General features: G+C 43.3%; 1 protein-coding gene across 1 annotated transcript; it reads left to right on the top strand.

Moving 5' to 3' along the window:
- The first annotated feature begins 597 nt into the window (after positions 1–597).
- Positions 598–16,091, top strand: atxn1l (ataxin 1 like). The gene is made up of 3 exons (XM_088992519.1): positions 598–703; positions 3,037–4,204; positions 8,496–16,091. The coding sequence occupies exons 2-3, from the start codon at positions 3,158–3,160 to the stop codon at positions 9,855–9,857; spliced, it is 2,409 nt and encodes an 802-aa protein (XP_088848645.1). The 5' UTR covers positions 598–703; positions 3,037–3,157; the 3' UTR covers positions 9,858–16,091.
- The last annotated feature ends 1,658 nt before the right edge of the window (positions 16,092–17,749 follow it).

Here is a 17,749-nt window from a genome sequence, read left to right as displayed (position 1 = left end):
TAATTGAATTTGTATCACCAGGCACTGCTGTTTAATAAAATAAAAAAAGACATTCATTATAAATATTACACTGTAATTATTTTAAAGCAATTTAACTGTAATTATTTTAAAGCAATTCAACTTACCTAATCGACTGACATCATTCGTGTGATAGTGTACTTGACACCTGAACACCCACGGTGTGGCAACTATGTATATATTTCTTTTGTCATTTGAAATGTTAATTTAACCGATTTTTCGTGAGAAAAAAACGATTAGCTTAAAATATGATTGACGCACCCCCTCAATTTTTTTTCTCAATGCAACTGAGTGGGCGTCAATTGTTCGCGTTATTTGATTATTCGCGAACCAATCCAGTCATTATGCCCGGAAATACCAGGAGTATTTGAAGAAAAAAAACGTAACTACAAATGGACAACTTGGTGTCAATGTGAGTCATCTTGTGGAAGGCTGCATTTCTTACCGAAGTGTTAGTTTGAAACATGCAAGTGCAGCGGGGCAGCTACATGTACAAATGAATACACAAAAACATGACTCGAGTTGGGCGGTAGCATCGACTTGATGACGTCATCAGCAAGCGCCTCTGCTGGCCTTCGAGATGGGCTCGACTTCTAAGCCTTGATTTTTGTCACACATTGCTCAACCTGTCTCTCTCCTTATTTCCACCCCCTTCAGTAAAGTCTTTCCGCGATGACAATTGGAGGTAAGACAGCGTTACTCTCCTGCGTCGCCGTGCTCAACAAGAACGCAATGCGCGTTGCCGTGGTGTTTGTGAAGAGATAGGAATCGTGCTGGAGTGGAGTTCAGTGAGCTAACCGCGTTAGCCCAGCAGCTACCTAGCCGGAACCAGTAGTACGCGACACAAATAATGAATAATGGGCCTACGAACTCCACTTTTTGAAGCGCTTACTCACACAAAACTCAATAAATGATGCAATGTAACGTGTGTTTTTTGTGCTATATATAGTGCAAATTAAACGCACTCATTAGTATTTAACGATGTGTAGTGCCTGTTCCGTGTAACGGAGTTCAAGTGACTTTTGGGCTCACTGTGTCCCCAGTGAGAAAGCCCATCGATGCTATCGTTGGAACATTATTCCTCGCACCTTGTGTCAATGTGCCCTTCCCACGAATCCGATGCTCGTTCGTACACGGTGACATCTTCATTTAAAATGATGCGGCTCTGCTTAGATAGCTGTAAACTGTCATTGTTGTTTTGGAAGCGCACTTTGAAATCCGTCATGTTATGGGACTTGGTCACATGAACGAAAAGTGTTTGAGTAGTTATGTGATGTTGACTTTTTGGTGTGGTTAAGGCAAAACAAACCCATGGAAATGATCTGTGAATCTTGACAGCTTTACTTTTTCTTTCAATTTATATCTCTATATCGGAGATGTTGAGGAAAGTTAGGGCCACGTGATTATAAATCTATGGAAAGCCCATGAGCATTTTGTCATGATGCTTGAGATCCACATACCAGTGCAGTCTTTGTCCTCATGAGTAGGACTCTGCACTACAAGAACAAATGCATGTGTGTGTTAAAACATCCTCACTACTTGTGCAACTTTTAGCTAGCTCATGTAATTAAAATTTCTTGGAAACAATTGAGCTGTACTTGTAACTCTGAGGATCAGCTAAGTGTCACAGACTTGCAGCCTGCTAGAGACTACCAATGTGCTTAGATGTAAGTAATTTTGTGTGCAGAAATCTAATTTCTAAAGCAGCTATTTTGAAATCAGTTGGAACATTCATTTGACATAAATGAAATTCCACTTAATGCCTATGTACTAGTATGCTCTTTGTTTTCATGACTGCGACATTTGCATGTTACTACTGAAGCAAAACTGTATTGGTTGATGTCTGAATGCTACTTGTACCACCAGGGAAGTGCAAGATGTATCACATATGCACTAATAGAATACAGAACAAAGCAATTTGAAAATATATTAGTTTTGTGAATTGTTTGTATTCATAATTCAGCATCCGAGTCATATATTGTATAAATGCTTAAACTTGGTTACAATTCAGATCTGGTGCAGGATTGTTGTCTTTGTCTTTGTCTTTGAGGATAAGCGGCAGTGCCAGATCTACAACAGTGACATCATTGTGGCAGCAGTATCTTTTACTGACCATGTGTGATTCATTCCATCCATCCATCCATCCATCCATCCATCCATCCATCTATCTTCTGCCGCTTATCCGGGGTCGGGTCGCGGGGGCAGCAGCTTCAGTAGAGAAGCCCAGACTTCCCTCTCCCCAGCCACTTCTTCCAGCTCGTCCTGGCGGATCCCGAGGCGTTCCCATGCCAGCTGGGAGACATAGTCTCTCCAGCGTGTTCTGGGTCGTCCCCGGGGTCTCCTGCCAGTGGGGCATGCCCGGAACACCTCACGAGGGAGACGTCCCGGGGGCATCCTAATCAGATGCCCGAGCCACCTCATCTGGCTCCTCTCGATGTGGAGGAGAAGCGGCTCGACTTTGAGCCCCTCCCGGATGACCGAGCTTCTCACCTTATCTCTAAGGGAGAGCCCGGACACCCGACGGAGAAAGCTCATTTCGGCCGCTTGCATCCGGGATCTCGTTCTTTCGGACACAACCCATAGCTCGTGACCATAGATGAGGGTTGGGACGTAGATCGACCGGTAGATTGAGAGCTTTGCTTTTTGGCTCAGCTCCTTCTTCACCACGGAAGATCGGTACAAAGTCCGCATCACGGCAGACGCCGCACCGATCCGCCTGTCGACCTCTCGATCCCTTTCACCCTCACTCGTGAACAAGACACCCAGATACTTAAACTCCTCCACTTGAGGCAAAATCTCCTCCCCGACCCGGAGAGGGCACTCCACCCTTTTCCGACTGAGAACCATTGTCTCAGATTTGGAGGTGCTGATTCTCATCCCAGCCGCTTCACATTCGGCTGTGATTCATTCCCAACGCGAAATTCAATAAAGTCATCTGAGACATTTATTTTGTAAATGTACCCCAATAGAAGACATGAGCTCTTTCTTCCGCTCATATGTGCTTTGTTTTATTCTCAGGAGAATTGCCAGGGGAAGTCAATCCGGGGATTTCAGAGCTGGTGCCTGCGTGGCCCGACTGGCTTGCGATCGTCGGCCCCTGCGGCGTACAGTGAATTTACTTCATCGATTCAACGTCACGATGAAACCGGCTCAGGAACGCAACCAGGAGTGTCTGCCGCCTAAGAAAAGGGACCTCCCTGTTAGTAACTGTGTCAGCACGGCAGGGACGCAGGGAGTGGCGTCTACCGTTGAACGAGGAGTGGGAGGTGTGTGTGCCAGCGGTGGAGGAAATGCTGTTGGAGAGGATGAACTGGGCCCCATCTCGAACTGTGCAGCCAGCAGTGACTCTCAGGGTGGGCCTCCATCCGGGGAGTGGCTGCGAGCTCAGCCAGGACTTCACTACGGCGTGGACACTTCTGAGGGCATATCAGCAGTGCCAGTAGACCAATACAGTATGCTTTACAAAGTGGCACTACCGTCTGTTACATACTCGCCCACCAGTCCTCACACAGTGTTAAGCCACATCTCTCCAGCCTACACTGTACACTCGCCCCTCCTGCAGCATCCGGGCCTTCCTTATCCTCCTCTGGGCTACACACAGCTCCCTCATTCCTCCCTCCAGTTTGTCAGCTCCCCATATGCGGCGCTACCGTACGCTTTGCCACCCGCCTTTGTCCCCGGTTCGTTAATTTCACCTTCAGCGACAATCCCTCAGGCCCATGCCGTGTCTCACCTCGTCCCTTATCAGTCTGTCATACAAGAAGGTGTGGTCTCCCCACCTCCTCAGGCTCAGGTAGCCACTCATACCTTTGCCAAAGTTTCTGCATCTGGCAGCGTCCCGCTGATGCTGCCTTCAGAGCAGGCCGCCCAGCATCACCTTGGCGCTGTCGGCGTGATGTCCGGCGCGGAGCTCAGCTCGCGGGGTATCCCGGTCTTCTACCATCCTCAGGGGGCTGCCAGAGCTGCCACCTCCAGGGACACTCACAGTGTTCACCAGGAAAAGGAGACAGAAATAAATGGAGGGGATAAAGACCGTGGCGGCCGGGAGCTTGTCTCGGACTCCCCCTATTGTACCAGGAACATGCGAGTGCAGCAAGTAGCCACCCTACTTGGAGTGCACGAGACCAATCAGAAGCGCAAGCTGAGCTCACCCGGCCATCGCAGCACTCCAGATAGTGATCTCGAGGTGAGTGTTGACGCGTGTCATCTAAAACACATATCCATTATGATGCAGACTTCATTCTCAACTTTTTGCTGTAATTCTTTATTTGTCATTATTCAAACTTCGACATGAGATGCCTCCATTCACAATGAATTGTGTATTTTCAAACTTTTTCCATGTATGAGGTGCGGTGGAGTAGGAGGTGCTAATATCTATCAAACTAGATATTAGCTAGATAGCTATCTAGCTAGTTAACTATCTAATAGCGACCTTTCTATCTATTTGAGTTACTTCCAGGTTGAGTGAATGCTGGTGCGTGCGGCTGACGCTGCTCACCCTCTGAAAAATTTATCCTGTAACTATAAAGAGTTTAGAAAGCCGCTTATTAATGAAATGTATTCTTATTCGTATTCATTCACTTTCTATAGAGCGCATCCTCATGAGGGTTGCAGGGGATAGCATGTCTCAGCAGTGTTCGAGGGAGAACACCCTGGACTTCAGTTTCCAATGTATCTCATTGGCATGCGTTCTTAAAAAATAGTATTTTTTTTAGCACAATTGAAGCAAAATCTCTACCCGGAAGCTTTGCAGAGATATTTTTTTCTCTCATAGACAAGTGTTATTGCAATCAGATGCCCATGCCCCTTCTGTGAATGGATCGATTCGTACGACGTGACAAACCAAGAGGAACGATTCTGTAAAAGACCGATCATTCCCAAAGTTTCAGATAATATCACACTTTACAAAAAAGACAAATTATAGTATGCACACAGGAACACGCCTTTGACATCCAACCAGCAACACAATGTACACACAGTAATGGTAAATTGTACATTGAATTCATCAAGAATAGACACACCGCTTTAGTACTTTTAAAAGGCTTTGTTGAACCGATTGGATTGGTTTAGCCTTTATTAGTCTCACAGTAAAGACATTTACACTTCACTGCCGCAAAGTGATGAAAGTAAGAGGAAAGAAAAAAGTAGAAAAACAAAATACTGTGAGACCTCGGTTTACGAACACCTTGCCTTACGAAATTTTCGGTTTACGAACACCAAATTTAGGAAAATTAAACCTTGGAATACACACTACTTTTCGCGATACACACCTAGCACGGCTGGGGGAGTGATCTTCGGATCTGGCGGAGTGATCTTCGGATCTTCGGCGGAAGCACACGACCGAACAGCGCTCCTCTTGTTTCGCCGAAGAAGACACACAAAAAAATCACAGTCGAGGAGAAGAAGGAAATCATTGAGAAACACGAACGAGGTGTGCGTTTGTGGCGTCACATGTGCACAGCCTGACACATCTCTCACGCTATGTGTCACTTCTCTGAGAGTAACTTTCTACGACCATTCTACAAATAAAAAGCCCGGTACCATCCACCATTGCTACCATCCTTCGCCTAAAAGCTTTACACAAAGGCGTTATTTAGTCGATGCTTTCACGTGACCAATGACACCGAAATTGTCACGTGCGAGTTGACAGCTGGGGCGGGGCCGCCGCTCGCGACCTCCGCCAGCCGAAGAAGACACTTCAATTTCATTTCAACGAGTCGCTGTCACGTCACCAGTGACATGATTACGACGCCTCGTGCCTCGCTGTGTCTTGTGCTGGCAAGTCCAAGAGTTTGCTTTGCCCGAGGTGATTGTTAGCTGCGATCGCGTAAGTTTGTTGCTTTCCGGTTTCCGATCGCGAGTGTGCCATTTGTTTTGCCTAGCTTGACAGGCTGGACGGATCGCCCCGCCCGCCTTCTTTTACCGCGTTTTATTTAGTCTTGTTTTTGAAATCATCGGACTGGTGCCTTTTGTTGTAATAAAATCTCTACCAGCACCTACGGGACTCGAAGTAGATGCAGATGACATCGAGGAGCTTGTTGCTGACCATAATGGAGTCCTCAACACAGAGAATTTGATTTACCTTCAAGACGACAAGCAGAAGCAGGCCATTCAGGAGTTGATGTGCAGGCTTTTATTGAAGAGTTCCATCCAGAAAAGGCTATGAGAATCATCAACATGATGAATGATAATGTGATGCCTCAGTTTCATAAGATCTTACAAGTCAGAAAGCAATAGGTGTCAATTAAGAGCCATCAACAACCATCACAAATGTAAATACAGTGACTTTATTATACAGTGCACTGTATTTCTTTCATTACAATACAATAGCACATTTATGATGCATAGAATAAGGTATGTTGTGTGTAGTTTTAAAGGACAACCGACGTCTCCAGACAAGTTGTGTCCATAATTTGTAAAATGGCTTCAAATGACTTCTACTGAGCGTATTTTACAAAGATTCCACTGCATGTAGCTATATTTTACGTTTTAAGACTTGCGCTGAATATTCCGGAAGTCTTGTTTTTGAGTTGGTGACCCTACGTCACTGAAGGAACGCCCCTGACCGAAAAAAGGACACATTATAGCAGTCCTTCCATCACGTCAATGCATTTTGCTGAACTTTGGTCTGAAAACTTTGTGTAGGACCAAAAAGAGGCAGAAGAGGGCGACAAAGCTCCATGTAAGGAATTAATCAGCCTGTGGAAATGGGCTTATTAATTCCTTACACGGCTTTGTCGCCATGTTCTGCCTTTTTTGGGTGCGACATTTCCCACCCCTGATGCCTCAAAATGACACGGAATAAATTCTTTAATCGATTGCAAACATGTATGCTTTTTTCTTCAGAACTATTTGAATCATATTCATAACTGGATGAGTCACAAGAAAGCATATTCTCCGAATCTGAAGCCATTGTTTTGATTCTCGAGCAACACCATGAACATGGGGGCGGGACCTTCTGACACTGGCCACTTCTGGTTTCAAATTGAAGTACTTTTTCGACACTTTAAGTCATTTTTATTGGTGTTTTGCATTTGACTAAAAATATACTCTCACAGCGCCATCTTGAAGTTTTTTTTTTCTTTTATTTTTTACTTTGTGTTACTTCCGGGTTGAGTGTGTGTGGCTGCCGCTGCTCACCCGCAGAAAAAATAACCTGTGACTGTAAAGTGTCCTTGAGAGTTTTGAAAGGTGCTTATAAATGAAATGTATTATTATTATTATTATAAAACAACAACAAAAATCTAAAATAATGTGACACGACACAAAAGACATATATCACTTTCTGCATCCTTTTTGTTGTATGAAGTAGTTCTAGAGAGTAGAAAATCAAAGCGTCCTTTTCACCAGTGGATTAGGGACGTCATAGTGGAACGTGCACGTCTGCTCCAGGCTCAATGTTTAAAGCAATCACGAAGCTGTAGCATCCATTGACGAAAAGAGATTGTCTCACATCTCCTGTCCCACGTAAATCCGCTTCAATTCCGAGCTGCGACTGTTCCACATATGCATTGGCGCTCTGCGCTGACGCTCCTTTTTTCTCATTGCCATGCATCCATCCAGCCGCAGACTGTCCAACATCACTGACCTTTCCGCAAAACAAAGCGGGGCTATGAAAATGCTACCCATTACAGGCACAAAAAAGCACAATGGCCCCAGAGCTGTCCAACGATTACACTCAAAAGGCACCGACATTCCTCCCAATCAAAAACAGTGCTTGCATATTCGTGCTGCTGAAAAGGCGCAACCGCTCAGCACTGTCTCCTTCCTCCTTGATGAATGTTGTGGCCAAAAATGCTGAAAAACAATCCTTTCCAGGCAATGCACAACACAAAGTGACAAAAGAAAACACAAAAACAACACAAAAAAATAAAAAGCAAGGCTCGTGAGAGCTCTTGCTGACGGCTGCCTACATCTGCCTATATCTTAGATTTATATATATATATATATATATATATATATATATATATATATATATATATATATATATATATATATATATAATGTGTGTGTATGTATGTGTGTGTGTGTGTATATGTGTATTGCTGCTGTGGACTGCAAATTTCCCCATTGCGGGACGAATAAAGGTATTCTGATTCTGATGTGTGTGTGTGTGTGTGTATCTATCTATCTATATATATATATATATATATATATATATATATATATATATATATATATATATATATATATATATATATATATGTATATATGTATGTATATATTTGTGTGTGTGTGTGTGTGTGTGTGTGTGTGTGTGTGTCTGCACCTCACATGATTATTTTATTGTGCTTAATAATGCAAAATCAATTTTGTATTTGATTCATCAATTACTGAATGGGATGCTATAATATTCTCTTCTACTTTTGAAAGTTATTTTTTTTCTCAATAATGTTGATTCCAAGTGGTGTGACCTTTCGTGCTGTATATGTTGAATAATTTTTAATTATTGATTTTGTTTTTCAATATTATTTCAGGTGCAGCAGGTGGTTGGCAGTTTGACCTCCTCATCCTCCTCAACCTCCTCCACGTCCAACCAAGGTATCAGCGGAGTGCGTAAAGAGGTCTCCTTCGCCCCCATGAATCTGTCACAGAGTCTGCAGCGAGCCAGAAACGTCCACGGAGAAAACCCAGCTCTCGCTTCTGGCCAGCCTGGTTACCTGCTCCAACCCGTGAGCTACGGTGAGCCCAGAGCGAGTGGACTGCAGCAGCAAAAACAACATGCGGGCCAGCCGTCCCACGCTGTGATGCTGGCTAATGGTCAGCCGATGCTCGTTCCTGTGGAATATCACCCACAGCCTCAGCAACAGGCCAATGACAGCTCACCCAAGTCCTCTCTTCAAGCCTCAGATCTTTCAGGCCGGGCGTGCCTCCCTGAGAGGGTCGTGGGTGAGCCAGTCACAACTCAGCAGCAGCCCCCTCCTGAGGTGACTCAGGTCTCAGCTCCAAGCACTCACCCTGGACCAGCCGCTGCCAACCCCTCACACTTTATGAAGGGTGCCATTATCCAGCTGGCCACCGGGGAGCTCAAGCGCGTGGAGGACCTGCAGACTCAGGACTTCGTGCGCAGCGCAGAGCTGAGTGGGGGTCTTAAGATCGACTCTAGTATGGTGGTGGACATCCGTGCCAGCCAGCAGAAGCCCGACCTCGTGACACTGCACTTTACCGTGGGGGAGCAGCAGAGCAAAGTGACCATCGATGTACCCCCGGAGCATCCTTTTTTCGTGTTTGGCCAAGGGTGGTCATCTTACAGCCCGGAACGCACGGCACAGCTTTACGGCCTGGCCTGCCATCAGATGCAAGTTGGGGATGTCTGCGTGTCCATCGCACTGCAGCAAAAAGCCGCCGCCGTGCAGCACCATCACCCCCAACAGCAGAATGTGGCAAGGACGTTGAGCAAAAGCATTTCTGCGTCTGAACCCGTTCAGCAGCTGATGGGACCGCCCCCCCCGCAGCACTCGCGTCCTCAGACTCATTTCAGGATGGAGCGCATGCACAGAGACAGGCCGAGGGAAGAAGAGAAAGACACGGCGGACAAGGAAGAAGGCACACACCACCCCGAGCACCATGTCAGAGCGAGTCGGACCTCAGGCGAGCACCCCAGGAGTCAGAGCGGCTACCAGTTGCACACGGATGCCTCTGCCTTGGCGGGTGCCGCCATGGGGGCCATGCTGGGCGCTTCTCAGAGGCGTTGGTCCTCACCTGGCCACCAAAGATACAATGTAAAGGGAGAGCATGCCCCTTGTCCACAGATCGGCACCTCTGGACACATCCGGCCCTCGTTTATCCCCCAAGACGTCAAACTGTCCATCGAAGGACGCTCCAATGCAGGGAAGTAGCAATGTCGCTCTGTGGAAATTAGGGCTGAACGATTCTTTGAAATAATACCGACATCTCAATGTATGAGAATGCATTACTGTCATCTTCTACAACATTGTTTGTAACTTACCATCCACAGTCATGGTTTCATAGAAGGAAATGCACACACTGCAAACTTTTCTGACATACTCATACAAGCTTGAACTAATATAAGTCAAAAGGAATATAAGTAACATCCGACTTATGACCAGCTTGACTTACGACCACTCGTACTAACGACCACAACTGCCAGACCATATTTTTTTTACATTTTACATCTATGTCTGGCACCGCAACACGCTAGTAGCCCCGCAACGCGTACAACAATTTTGGCCAGCCAGCATCTCACTTTCGCACAGCAATCAACCGCACGATGGCACCGGAGGGGGGAAGTGTCCACTGACGCTGGCTGCAGCGCGGCCAGGACTAGAGCCAGTTGGGCGTCGGCGCTCGGGTGCGCGGGATCGTCGCGACGATAACGCCACGTCGGGCCCACGGCCGGCGCCGCCTCTTTGAAACAGTTCGTTCTGCTTCGGGGCGAGGTGGCGGGTGGGGCGCGTCGGCGCCGCAGACGGCCACGGGGCCGGGCCTTGTGTTGGCGCGGGGTCGGGCCGTGCGTCGGCGCGGGGTAAGGCCAGGGAGAGGGCAACTGGTCGGACACAGGCGACCCAGACCCACGCCCGCCTGCCCCTGTGGCGTCCGAATTTGATCGTTTGCAAGTCATTTAGCACTGACTCTCTATTCAACATTTTGAATGGATTTCAACTTGCGACTATTTTGACTAATGACCGGTTGGGCGGAACGGAAACCGGTCTTAAGTTGGATGTTACCTGTATTTCGAATGCTGTTTGCGTTTGTTAATTCCCCTTTCCGATTGGGTATCTAGCAGCCAATTAGAGTGAGCAGTTATCATTGACACCCGACGTCACTATGCATGTACAATTTGGCGAAAACTGCTCACCGATTCCCAGTTTTTTTATTCAATCTATGAAGCACAATGACTGGAAAAACCAATTTTCGAATCCCCTGACATGCACAAAAACATAAAGGATAGACTATCTAATAACAATTGCTAAACAGAAATAATCAATATACTTGGGGTAAATAATTACATCGTTTTTATGACAGAACTTTACCCGTCATAGTGCATGACAGTACATATTACCAACATTTTGTCGACCACCCTTATAAAGAAAGAAAAAAATTAAATCAACATACAATGAACACAGCACAAAAAATCTAGTTTCATTACATTGGGGAAAAATGGATGGGGGTAAACAAATTGTCATGAAAATCTGAGCAAAAAAAAAAAAAAACATTGATAAAGTTCTGCCATATAAAGTATTTCGTTTTCCCCAAATCATTTGTTTATCGTTTTAAATACATGAGACAATAACATTGAAAAACATCTTAAATTGCAATCACTATACTTGGGAATTGCAATTAGATTGTATTCCAAAATCGTTCAGCCCTAGTAACAACTGTGGAGGATACCTTTTGCGGATGGAGAACAGAGTGAGAATGTAGCCTGAGAATGTTGAAGATTCTTTGCACATCCAACTGAAAAAAAAATATCTATCTCGTTCTGGCTCCACGTCACTCGCCCAAGGGGAGAAGTTTGTAGTTTCCAGGAATAGTCCTCATACACTGCAGTTCTCCTGCCTCTGTCACCACTTCCTCACTGGAGGTCAGCACCTCTTTTGGGAACGCACTTGGATGACTCCAGCTTGCATTTGGAGCCCTCTGATCTTGAATCCATTCCTGACGGCCGCCGTCTGTTGCGTGACCGTGACACGCAAAGTGCAGCGCGTTCCGTCGCTTGTCTTACAATCCAACTTGTGAAGAATCAATCACGTCCCCGTTTTGTCCACTCGCACCTCAGTGTGTTTTTGTCTCTCTGTGTGCGCTTAAGTACAACAAACTGGAATCTGTGCTTTATTCATTCCGCTATCGTCAGCGAGTCCACCCTACCTAGATCATCTCCATGATGTATCTCAGAGAACTCCTTAAACAGCAGACTGTGACCTTGGGGAATGACCTAGAAAATCAGTTAGCCTTTGTCTCGAGTCTGCGTATTTACCAAAATTGAAGCAATAGAGCCCCAGTGGGGCTATCATCATCAGATATTATTCCCAAAAAAAAGTCCACATTATCTCATCCCAACTTTAAACATTGCTGCACTATTTCCATCCTCTGTTTTCTAAGCTTGTTGATTCCCCGTCTCGCTGATGTTTGATCACGTTTTTGTCTTATATATTCCTCTGTTTTTTTTCCTGGGCGTTAATTTGTCACAGGACTTTTGTCTCGCAGCACGCGAAACGAATACGTCTGGAGAACTGACATGCATTTAAAAAAAAAAAACATGTTTACAAATTAGCCAAGATAAATGCTGCAGTTTCCTCCCGCTCACTGAAGATATAAGTGCAATTAGAAAACACGGAAACATGCAAAGATTTTAGTAATCAGGCAGCACATTATACACACGTGCACAGACATTCCGACTAAAAAAAGTGTAATGATTTCCAACTGGCTGTTTTGCTTTGTGTTGATCAGAAAATGTTGAAGTTAGAATGCTTCGCCTCTGGACTCATCTAAAATAAAGTAATCTACAGGGTGTCTCTTAAGTAAGGGCTGTGGAGGATTTACAAAAATTACATTTTTAACATTCAATTTAATTATAGATGGTTATGTCAGGGATCCGACATAAAAGCTTGGCCAAAACAAACGTGCATCAAACCTCTAAAGATGGAGGACACTGATTTGATGTGGCGACCCCTGAAGGGAAAAGCCGAAAGGAAAAACATTATAATTGTAGTATGGTTTTCTGCACATCTTTTTTCATGTTACCTACCCGCTAAGAAGAAAAAAAAGTGGTGTTTAGGTAGTATCTATGTGCTAAGGAACTACGTTGAAGCAATGGTAGGAGTTTCTTTAGTCATGACATATCCTTGGTGGCCTTCGGCAACATTTTGGTATCAAGGAACTGGATTTGGGTTTGAATCCCAAATCTCTGGGTTGGGAGACGACTGCTACACCACTTAACCATGCTGCCTCAATGAGCTAACCCTGAACTATATTGAAGTTAAGGGAGTAGGTTCATTTAGTCATGACAGCCCTGTCTTTGGCACCATCTTGATGCCAAAGAACTGTTGAAATAAGGGGAAGATATTCATTTCTTCTGGAGAGAGCCCCGTCTAATAGAAGTAGTACTTAGCCATCATTTTGTTGCATATATTGGTGAATTCGCCAATTACTCACATAGTGAGGGAAACACCTTATTCGCATCTATAATATAATATAATTTCCAACATTTGTCAAGCAAATTGTTCATACATTTTTCAAAATTCAGGTGACCTCAATGCAATAACTCAACATTGCTGTCAGTTATATATCCCGACCGACTTCAGGGATGCCCTGTAGGAGCGTTTTTGATGCTTTTTGCAATATGGCTGCCATTTTAACAAAATCTTGTTTTCTATGCAGTAAACGCAGCAGAGCCGCTCAGCCAATTGTTAGTTTGCTCTGCCCGTCTCCTCTCCCACTTTTCACTGTGGGTGTTAAGCAGCAACCAACCTGCACTAGAATACGTGCTCCCGCTTGCCATGCAATTCTGAAAACAGATAAAACCTCAGAGGAACTCTTCAGAAGAGGCCCAATTATTTTTAAACCCGCATATGTTCGTAATGTATAGTAATAGTGTTCCCAAGCTTTATTTAAGCCACGCACATTTATGAGAAAATTCTCACAGTACAGTATATCCCAAAAAATACATTAAAAGAAAGTCACAAGAAGTCAACTCACAGAAACTTAAAAGATGTCGGGCTAAGGAGGGGGACAATTATGCTGCACTAAAATCTTCAGAGTTGAACTTAATTTGACCTCTAAAAGTTTGAATGTACGTGTCCAACTATTGTTGGAAATGTTTCAGAACTAACCAGAAGATCAATGTCCAAACGCTCTAACAGGTATTTGATCCCATTAATACATTTACTGGTTCCGTCCTTCCAATTGGACATAAGAATATCGAGAGCAGTGATTCCCAGCCTTTCTTGAGCCAAACCGAATTGTCACAAAAAGAGGATACATACGGTAAATTACACTTATCGCACATGCCTGAATCTGCCACTCGTTTAGAGGTCACATTAAGTTAACATTTGAAGTGTGTTAAATTAATTACCTTTTTATGAGTAGAGTATAAAAATAATGATGATGTCGTCTTCATTTACATACTTAGTCTGGGTTAAAATTGAATACTATACTATTCTGTGATGTGAATGACAACCGTGTAAATGGAGAAACGGCTACATACGTTTCTGCCATCTATGCCTTATTGTCACAAAATCATTTGGGAATCACTATATGGTAAGATCAATATCATTTAAGACAATTATACAAACAGTTGTGAAATTGTCTTTTTTTTCAAGGCTTTGACACTTTCGGAAAACGTTTCCCCACCCCTGATTTAGTGTCAACTATCACAAGGTATTAATCCAATTTCAGAGCCAGAGTTTTGGCGCCTATGTCTTTACCTTTCGGCCAGTGGGGGGCGCTCTGTTTTGTTATTGTGCCACGGCAGACTTTTTTTGTGTGTTGACCTGGCTGATGGTGTTTCGATGTGACTACTTGCACTAAATATCCCCTGGCAGTATTATCACTGTCGTTTATAGAATCGCAGGGCAGAAAGTCTTTTGTGCATCGATTTGAGATCCAGAGGTCCGTGTAGTCGTATGCACTTTGTCCTCACTCGTAGAGCTTTGGATTTCCAGTCAGACAAGTCCAAGATACTCGGGAAGAAAAAACGTGCACCAGTTGACATCTACATGCTCCTAGTAAATCACTAAATGTTTGGAAAACGTTGATATTCTTCCCATTTCATGTTCTGTGTCCTTTAAAGTGCTTTGTTACCACTGCAGCTGTTGTGAAAATGCTATATAAAAGATGTATGAAGGTCAAAAGAAGCCACGAGAATCATCTTAGAAAGTATAAATACACAGTAATTACGTTTTTATTTTTTGACATTACTCAATTAAATAACTGTTACATGCTTTGGAGGAAAACGTGACTCATTGCCACTAAAGGAAATTGCGTGACTAATTTGTTGGAAAGTTATATATTACATCAACTTAGTGGTACAAGTGAAGCCTTAGATGTAAACCGGGAGAGTATTCTAATGTTGCTATTCTCTTGCACACAAACGCAATTTTGAAATGTAGGTCTTTATTTGGTCTGCTCCCAATGTCCCGAGTTGTATTATTAGTGAGGACAAAGAATGCAGTCGTACACGGATCTTCAGTTGAAAATGGAATAAATGCTCGATAACTTGCCCGAGTTGTGTGCGGATGTCATACACAAGCTTTGACCACGATTGTTTGATGCCTTAACTCCCGCTTCGTACAATACGTGTGTGTGTGTGTGTGTGTGTGTGTGTGTGTGTGTGTGTGTGTGTGTGTGTGTGTGTGTGTGTGTGTGTGTGTGTGTGTGTGTGTGTGTGTGTGTGTGTGTGAGTGCTAGTTGACTTCCCAGAGAGATTTTGAGGAAGCAAACAAAACAAAAAAACAGAACCGTTTCTAATTTTAAATATGTATTTTTTCCAATTTTGTTGGACTTGTTTTTGGGGCACAAAATGACACTGCTTTGTGTGTGAAGTTGTGACATGTAACTGCGTAAGAAAAAAACAAACAAACAAAACAAATGTAATTTCTTTTCCCTCCTCCCCAAATGCCTAAATCTGCAAAACATATGCAAAGATGTAAATGTAACATTCAATCCTCAAGTATAATCCAGGCCGTCTGAACTTTGTATAGTGACTTTAAATATCGTATGGTTTTACCGATATGTATTGATCGTTTATCAAAAGCCTTATAGACTTGTCCACCCAAAGTGCACCCTTAGAATAACCCTACACCTACCTGAATTTTAAGAAAGCATTAATATTTCTATTTTCTTGTGTCTTTTTTAATTATTTGTACCCTTTTATTGGATACATTAGATTTGTACTGTATATTTGTACCTCTGTGAACTACTTAGGCTGTTTTATTTTTCTTTTTTTTTTTCATTATTTTTGTTTGGCTGTTTGAGTTTTATGTACTTTAAGGACACAAAGATATTGTATTTTTATTGTTACAGCTAACTTGGAGATGTTGCATTCAACATGTTAAGACGACACAATATAATATATACATATATATATATACAAATATAAACTATTATCAATATTGTGTGCTATTTGTTTGTTGCATTGGTTAAAACATGAGAACGGCCACCGTAAAACCTGTTTATTTTTACATTTGTGACCAGGTTCCATGCTGCAACGCTACTGAAAACAGTTTGCCCAATAATCTGTAAACATGGACGCTGGCGGCAGAAATTCCTGATAGATAAATCAATGCAAGGGTCATCAATGAATGAGGGGGGAAAAAATCAAGCAGGTATAAACAAAAATGTATGAAATTGCAGTTTTGATGACATCCACCTTGGCGAGGCCTTAATAACACGGATTTCCATATACTGTACTCGTCTGCACTTGGTCCTCACAACCTGTCGTAGCACAACCACAACTCACTATTGAGGTAAAACAGTAAAACTGCACATTCCGGTAGCCTTTTATTGCAGGCAGCCAAAGGCGCACCGTTGCAACAATCTCGCTATGACAGAACTACAAGATTAATGGCCTCTCACGGCAAAGAAATGTTGCTCACCAATAGATTTAGACTTTTGAGAGAAACAGGCTGTCATTAATCTGTCCGGTGCAGGGACACAACTGTGACAAACACCCTCTTTTTTTCTTGGGCTGTTCAAGAGACAAAAAAATAAATATATCTGCTTGCTGAGTGGAATCTCCTGAGAAGTTTCCACTAAAGTCTTGCTTCAAACAAATGAACAAAAAAAGTGCACTGCATAGTTTGAGTGACAGGTGAACTGAAAATTCATCAGAACATAAAATTTGCATATGATGCTCTCAGAGCACAGAACTGCTGCCACGTGAAAATTTACCCGAAATCTACCCGAAATACTGAGAGTGAGTTGTAATATATCTTCATCTGGATGAAATAAAAATGTTCAAACTGTCCTGCCTGGCTTCTCGCTCTGCCTGCTGCAACACACCTGATTCAGATGATCAGCTTTGAAGCAAGATTGGAATGATCTTGGTTATTTAAATCAGGTGTGTTGCTGCATGGCCGCGGCAATTGAGGACGGACTTGGGACACTCCACATAGGGTATGTGCAATTGAATTACTTTTCAAGTTGTTTTTTCCCCACTTCTATCTAATTATAATTAATTTCAGTCTTTGTGTTTCATATGCATATTGTGTTATTAGTATATTATATTACTAATAATCATGAAATATGCATTTAAAGGTGAAACAGTTTGAGTGAAACAGGCTGAAAAAAGTTTGAGAAGTACCCCTCCAAACGACACCATTTGTACTATGGGAATTCTGGAGTCAGTAGTAAATTTACACTAATACCCCTACGACATTTTATCAACAAAATATTTTCACAGAATTACAAGTGGTTTGAAATTGTTGTTTTTTTACAGTGTCGTCTTACTTTATTCTCATCCAATGGTCTATTTATCAGAGTAACCCCCTTCCTAGGAGTGACTCAAACAACCAATCGTCTTCTCTGCTCATTGGTCATCATGTGTCAACGTGGAAACTGGAGGTCAGCGATAAATAAACATACCAGACGTTTAAAAAAAATCTAATACCAAAATGATTCACAATATATTCCAGGATGATCTTCAATATTGTGAAATGTATGGAAAGCCATTTCAACGTCTAGTACAGTTCTTTTAACCCTTTCAGTGGGCTGCTTATCAGGTTGTCATGTTATGTTTGGTGCGTGGTGAAAATCATAACGGTACAAGTCA

The sequence above is a fragment of the Hippocampus bargibanti genome, linkage group LG03 (assembly GCF_051943395.1).
Source record: "Hippocampus bargibanti isolate YZ-2025 linkage group LG03, ASM5194339v1, whole genome shotgun sequence".
Taxonomy (NCBI): domain Eukaryota; kingdom Metazoa; phylum Chordata; class Actinopteri; order Syngnathiformes; family Syngnathidae; genus Hippocampus; species Hippocampus bargibanti.
Note: the sequence above shows the minus strand (reverse complement) of the source record. Positions and strands in the feature narration are given on the sequence as shown.

Coding starts and splice junctions, on each gene's coding strand:
- atxn1l (XM_088992519.1), top strand. CDS start 3,158: ATGAAACCGGCTCAGGAACGCAACCAGGAGTGTCTGCCGCCTAAGAAA. Junction 4,205..8,495: donor CTCCAGATAGTGATCTCGAG/GTGAGTGTTGAC, acceptor ATATTATTTCAG/GTGCAGCAGGTGGTTGGCAG.